The sequence below is a fragment of the Mus pahari genome, chromosome 7, assembly GCF_900095145.1.
Source record: "Mus pahari chromosome 7, PAHARI_EIJ_v1.1, whole genome shotgun sequence".
Taxonomy (NCBI): Eukaryota; Metazoa; Chordata; class Mammalia; order Rodentia; family Muridae; genus Mus; species Mus pahari.
In genome coordinates this window covers 66766188-66773487 of record NC_034596.1, presented here as the reverse complement: position 1 = coordinate 66773487, position 7300 = coordinate 66766188, and the positions used below count along the sequence as shown (strand labels likewise).

Genomic DNA, 7300 nt, shown 5'->3' with positions numbered 1-7300 from the left:
TACTGTCTGCCCCAACCCCTCCCTCCAAGAGAGACTGGCACACACTCTGCATGCGTTACTGTCAGCTCAGCTACCACGGCAGGGACTTGCACTAGAAGAGAAGGCAGCTGTGGGGCTGACACCGTGGAGACAGAAGCACACAGTGTACATGTTTCTTGTACCTGAACATCCATGAAGACTGAGCAGGAGCCCGGGGGACTGTCAGTGGTAGGGTGGGCTGCAGTGATCAGAGTAATTAAGACCCCTGCTGCCCAGTCTCAGGTAGGTCAGAGAGGCCCCACAAAGAATCCGACCTCCATACTTCCCAGGCACACCCGACCTTTAGGAGCCAGTGATTGACCCTAAGATGCTCTCAACTGGATCAGAGGCGGAGAGGGCGCTCGCAGGTGAGATTGGAAAGGACACAACTGAGCTTTGGAACTTCCCGTTTCTGGACACATCTTTTGGTGACATTCGAGTAGATTCAAGTGTACTCCGTGCCGGACTGGAAAGCAATCAGAGGCCATAAGGTTAGAATCATCTCCATTAGGTAAACACATGTCAAAGCTCTGTGGTGGCAGGCATGGTGGCACATGCTGTTAATCCCAGCACTCGAGATACAAGAGGGGAGGGGGCAGGCATACTGACTGGAGGATCTCTGAGTTTGGGGCCAGCTTGGTCTGCATACTGAGATCCTGCCTCAAAGGTGGAGTGGGTTGTCATGGAGACAAGTTTATCTGATGAATTTTTAAAAATTAAAAAAAATCGCTTTCTCTTCTCCGTTCCTCCGCCATCGTGTGCGTTACGCCTGAGTCGGCTTCTCGCCATGTCTTCTCACAAGACTTTCCGAATCAAGCGATTCCTGGCCAAGAAGCAAAAGCAAAATCGTCCTATTCCTCAGTGGATCCGGATGAAAACTGGTAACAAAATCAGGTACAACTCTAAGAGAAGACACTGGAGGAGAACAAAGCTGGGTCTGTAAGGATTCACACAATGGCAAGACATGAGGATTTATACTGAATTGTCATCAATCAGTCCTACCAGATGGATTTCAACATTTATGACCTGGAGACTTGCTCATGTCTTAAATTAGGATATTTGTCCAGTAATAAATTATAGAACATTTCAAAAAAAATTAAAAAAAAATCACTTATTGAAATTCTATAAATAGAGACAAAAATACAATCCTGGCGAAAACAAATTGATCTGAAACATTCTACTTTCACTGAAAAAAGTGAATTATTTGTGAAAAATTCAAGTAAAAATTAAATTGATAAGTGTTTTATCCAGCATAATCTTCTTGCAGCAAAACTAAAATTGTAACTGAATCTAGGTCGGATTGCACACACGTGTAAAACCAGCACTCGGGAGGCGGCGGGGGGGGGGGGAAGATCAGCTCAAGTCCAGCCTCAGCTAACTAGCAGGTTTGAGGCCAGCCTGGGCTACATGAGAAATTTTCTCAAAAAAATCTTTTTAATTCAATAGAATCATATTGAAAAGTATATTCACAAGAAAAATACCAAGTGGCATATTAGACAGAGTATTAACTCACATTATCATATCAAGAATAATTAAAAAGAAAAAATGTCAGACATAATGGCACATGTTTTTAATCCCAGCACTTAGGAGGTAGAGGCAGGTAGATATCTGTGAGTTCAAGGACAGCCTGGTATATAGGGTAAATTCCAGGACAACCAGACCTACATAGTGAGACCCTGTCCTGAACTGCCCCCCCCCCAAATTGTGATGATGTTGTTTTCCATTTTATATTATACATATATTACATTTGTTTTGTTTTTTGAGACAGGGTGCAACATTACACCAGCCGTATGTTACATTTTTATGTGCTTATTTATTTATTGAGATAGATTCTTGCTTTGTTGCCTAGGTTGGCTTTGAGCTCCTCTGAGTTCCAGCAACCTTCCTGTCTTAGCCGCTGAGTATTGACATCACCACACCCTGAAACAGGGATTAAACCCAGGCTTTGTGCATAGATGAAGTTCTAACATGGAGTTCTACTGCTAGCCATATGATATATGATACATAACCATGTTGATGTCTATAAATGTATTAAGTGTGTTCTTTACTCTTCAAAGGGTCCACATTTGGATGACAGGCTTTAGGTGTTCCTAAGGCGCCACTTTCAGTGTGACCATTATTCCAAACTCTGGACTGTGCCATGTACACACACAGTCAAGTTACACAGAACAGTGGGTGCATCAGCTAGCTTTGACAAGGTTATGAGTGGGTAATCCCCATACTGGACAACTGTCTCTGGGCATGTCTATCAAATACAGAGCAGGGCCGGAGAAGTGGCTCAGTGGTTAAGAGCACAGGTTATTCTTGCAGGGGACAGGGTTCAATTCCCAGCACCCACACAGTGGTTCACAACCATCCATAACTCCAGTTCCAGGAGATCTAAGGCCCTCTTCTAACCCCTGAGGGTACCTAGCATGTACACGGTTCGTATAAATACATGCAGGCAAGATACATACACATTAAAATGAATAATTTTCTAATGATAATCTTAAAAGTGTCATAGAGCTCCCTTGCCTTGCGGAGAAGGAAGAAGAAGGAGGGGTCAGTGGCTCTGTCACTCCTGAGAGGGTGGCTGCCTCCTGCTGCCTGTAATCATAGAACTCTCCCGTTCTTTAAAGACTTGAATCAAGTACCCTAAGTCCACCATTGTCCTGACGGGGGGTGGGGGGACCCAGTCATGACTCCTTCCATGATACCACCTTTAGTGCAGTCTGCTTCACACGATAATCTGCCCTCAACAGTTCAGACGGCTGAGCGCAGATGGACTCATTGAAACTTGTATGCCAGGTGCCACGCCACAGACAGAGCCTTAACGTGCTCTGGGGCTAGTTCCTTAGGTTTTCGTTTTGTGATTTCTGGGAATCAAATGCACGCAAGCCATATGCTCTACTTCTGCTACACCCCTAAAAAAAAAAAAAAAAAAAAAAAAAAAAACCTCCTGTGACTAGTTTGAAGCCTCACATAAACCTGTCCAGACTTAGTGACCACTGTAGCAGAAAGAACATAAATGTTGAAACTGAACACCATCTTGGCTATGTTTGCTTGGAGATCAGAACTCCTCTGGTAGATGCGAATTGGCAGTAGACTGGATAATTGTTCTTTAAAATACAGTAGATAACGTCTGTTCCCATCTATAAGGAAGGAAACAATTTCTTTCAGGAACTAATTTTCCCCAGTGAAATGTTTTGATTGGCAACTTATACTCAAACCCTGAGCTTGGAAAGATATCAGGGGAGGAAAACTTGGAATCATAGCTAAATTTGAGATAATATGAATAAAAATATGAAGGGCTACTTAATATGAGGTTCCATGAAAAGCAACCAGCAACCCCAGGCTTGCTTCTCTGCTGGGGCTCTCCCAGGCACTTTAACAAAAGTAAATTCAGGCCACCCAATTGCCACCTTAGGAGTGGGACTTTGGAAAGGCCCTAGGTGGAGCATGAAACTCATGCAGACACTCAGGTCCCCAACTTCAAAAGGCCCATACTTGATTTAATACCTTCCCTCGGCCATCTTGAACTTTACCAATGGGCTCCTTATTTTCATCTTGCACACCAGTCCTGCTTCAGGAGCAGGGTCGGTATTCTCTACAGCTGTCCACCGGTATGTGGGACAGACAGACAAAGGGGAGAGACCCAAGGGGTCAGATACATCAGGTGTAAGAATCCAGAGGAGATGCTTAACAAAGACTCGCAGTGACCTCCATGGGCCTACCTCAATCTTCGTGACAACACAGGACTTCCACACTCAAACCAATTGTATGCAACATTTAAGGTCAACCCAAACTTGTCTACGTTAAACTAAAATAGAGCATAGATGGTAGACAGATTAAAAAGAAGAAGGACAATTAGCAAAAGTCTGTGTAACTTGTCACACACAGCTGCGCTCGCTAAGTGATGGGCCCTCTGCTGTCAGGACCATGCTTGGAGCAGCAATGAGAAAGTGCATGCGGATGACACAGAGGCTGAATGCACACACATGGCTTTGGTTCTCTTTCCGTTCTTTCTTCACACTAGCACATCTCAGGATGTGCAGATTCTGAACCTCAAGATCTATTAAGTCTAATTTACAGATGCGTTGCTCATGCTGTTGAGTACTATTGGAGCCTTCCCACTGCTGCCAGAGCCAGACCAACAAGAGAGTGCTCACTGGAGAGTAGAAGGGACACCTGTAATGCAGGCAATCCCACTCTGAAGTCTCTATGGAGAAATGATTGTAACACAGATTTGTAGCTGGGGCCTGTCTCATTCTGAGCATCATCAGGATCATTTTCCCTTTGAGAATACCAAGGAAGAGAAAGAACTCCTTTTATTCCAAACACAAGGGAGGCCAAATATCCAGGTGTCTGGCACCTTAGACCTAGCCATATCCATTTGCTTATTGTGAAACCCATGTGCTTTCCCATTGAGGGTGAACGGAGTCTTCCTCATAGACCATGCTTTCATGGTTCCGTGATACCTCTAGTGCAGTAGCTCTCAACCTTCCTTTGTGTGACTCCCCCACCCTCCCAAAAGGGGTCATGGCCTACAGGTTGAGAACTGATGCTTTAGTGCCTCAACCTTGCATGGCTACAGGGATGGACCTGACTGGGGCAGCAAGATAATGAAGGAAACATAGACACTTAGAAAGGCTGGGGTAGGGTAGATCAGACTCTCTGATGGAGAGAGCCCCACAAGCTCTGTCCGTGAACAGAGAGACATGGCACTGCATACAGCTGAACAAGGAGGCCGTTTAATCTCGGTAGGAGCGTCTCTGTGTAGGGAAGTCTTCAGGCTGCGAATATCTGTGGGGAGAAAGTGGTGGTGGATATTATCTGCACACCCTGATGGCTTCTCCATCATTCCTCAGGGAAGGCTTTGCCATTTTTCCCTTGGCTCTGAGTCTGTGGTCCCAGACTTGCCCGTGCCCATGTCAAATAATACATATCCACTCAGAACTTCATTCAGGGCGTCCTCAAGTCCTCTCCTTCCCACAGCCTGGAAAGGAATAGTGGGACATTCACACTTTTTTCTCTTTAGGAGTTTTTATTTATTTGGTTGGTTGGTTAGTTGGTTACTGTTGGGGGGGGTATGCAAATGTGGGAATCAGAGGACCATCTGCTGGAGTCAATTCTCTCCTTCCATGGGATCTGGGCTCTGGGTAACAAAGGTAATCAGGTTTGGTGTCACTGCCTTACTCATTGAGTAATCTCCCCGGCCCACACATGCTTTCTAATTTCACATCTAAAGTCACCTTGACATCATTATCATCCAAGATAGGAAATGCTTAAGATAGAAACATTTGACTTTGGGCCTTGATTTTGTGATGTTAAATAGACAAAGCAGGACATTTCTTGGACACTAACCCCACATTACAGTCTGGAATACTCACCAGCCTTGTTTTCTAGTTCTTATCCAGAAAGAAAATGTGGAAGGCAGAATTCTTTTTTGTTTGTTTGGGTTACGGGTGGGTGAGTTGTGTTCTAGTTTTGAGACAGGGTCTCAGGCTGAATCCCACACTAGTCTTGGAGTTTTTAGCCAAGGGTGATCTTGAGCTCCTGCCCCTCCACCCAACACCTCCCAAGTGCTGGGATTACAGGTGCATGCCCACCATGCTTGCCCCGAGAATTCTATAATGACTCCGTGAACCATACCTGTGAGGTGCTTCTAGTGAGCAGAATGTGAAAAAATATGACATCACCCTCATGATTTAATGACATTACATAGGACTTTTCAGATGTACATAAGATCCCAAATCAGCTGATTAGAATGGGACACACAAGCCCCCCCCCCCAAGCTCATGTATCTGAATACTTGGTCCCTAATTGGTGGAACTGTTTGGGAAGGATTAGGGGTGTGGCCTTGTTAGAGAAGGTGTGTCATTGGGAGTGGGCTTTACATTTCAAAAGCCCAGGCCAAAAGGCTGATGTGATGGAGCACACCTTTAATCCCAGCACTTGGGAGGCGGGGGGGGGGGGGGGGGGGGGGAATCTCTGTGAGTTCAAGGCCAGCTTGCTCCAAAGAGAGAGCTCCAGGACAGCCAGGGGGGTACACAGAGAGACCCCTGTTAAAAACAGCAAAACACAAAACCCAACCTCACACCTGGTCCAGTCTTCCTCTCTCTGCCTCCAGCTTATGGATCAGGATATAAGTTTATAGAGAGAAGCTCTTGGCTACTGCTCTAGCAACATGTCTTCCTGCCTGCTGCCGTACTCCCTACCATGATCACTCACCCTCTGAAACTGTCCCCCAGTGCTGTCTTTTATAAGTGGCCTTCGTCATGGCGTCTCTTTCCAGTAATCAAACAGTAACTGTAACAGTTGACTTTAAATTAATCAAGAAAGATTATATGGGTAGTCTTGATCCAATCTGAATCCTTCAAACGGCGCACTGAAGACCAGGAATAATGAGAGGGGCAGACCTGTTTTGGGGTTTTGTTTGTTTGTTTGTTTGGTTGGTTGGTTAGTTGGTGTACTGGCTGGTTTTGTGTGTCAACTTGACACAAGCTGGAGTTATCACAGAGAAAGGAGCCTCCCTTGAGGAAATGCCTCCATGAGATCCAGCTATAAGGCATTTCCTCAATTAGTGATCAAAGTGGGAGGGCCCATTGTGGGTGGTGCCATCCCTGGGCTGGTAATCTTGGGTTCTATAAGAGAGCAAGCTGAGCAAGCCAGGGAAAGCAAGCCAGTATGTAACATCCCTCCATGGCCTCTGCATCAGCTCCTGCTTGAGTTCCAGTCCTGACTTCCTTTGGTGATGAACAGCCGTGTGAAAAGTGTAAAATGAATAAACCCTTTCCTCCCCAACTTGCTTCTTGGTCATGATGTCTTGTGTAGGAATAGAAACCCTGACTAAGACAATTGGTTTGGTTTTCCCAACAGAGTTTCTCTGTGTAGCCTTGGCTGTACTGGAACTCATTCTGTAGACCAGGCTGGCTTTGAATTCAGATCCACTTGTCTCTGCCTCCCAAGTGGATTAGAAGTGTGCACCACCACCACCTGTCAGAGTGATGGTTTTGAAGCAGCGGGCTACCATAAATTCCATAGCTACAAGACAATGTGACTGTGAAGGAGGAGACCCTGGCTGCTGACACCTTGATTTCAGCTTAGTAGTGCTGCTTGCTACCTCCCAGGACTGATGTTCAGGTCATCTGCTGTTCAATGACAGAAAACTTAGAACCAACGCCTGCCTGCCATGGTGAAACTGCCTGTAATCCCATAAGGCTGAAGAAAAATGGCAATTTTAAAACCAGTATGGCCTACTGGAAAAGACCTTGTCTCAAAAACCACCCCCACCCCCAAAAAA

The 7300-nt window shown here is 45.5% G+C and overlaps 1 protein-coding gene across 1 annotated transcript; it reads left to right on the top strand.

Moving 5' to 3' along the window:
* The first annotated feature begins 751 nt into the window (after nucleotides 1–751).
* Nucleotides 752–1114, top strand: LOC110324808 (60S ribosomal protein L39). The gene has a single exon (XM_021202504.2). It carries the CDS (start codon nucleotides 806–808, stop codon nucleotides 959–961), a length of 156 nt encoding a protein of 51 aa, XP_021058163.1. The 5' UTR covers nucleotides 752–805; the 3' UTR covers nucleotides 962–1114.
* The last annotated feature ends 6186 nt before the right edge of the window (nucleotides 1115–7300 follow it).

What these genes read in the sequence shown, in the direction of transcription:
- LOC110324808 (XM_021202504.2), top strand. Translation starts at nt 806, where the DNA reads ATGTCTTCTCACAAGACTTTCCGAATCAAGCGATTCCTGGCCAAGAAG.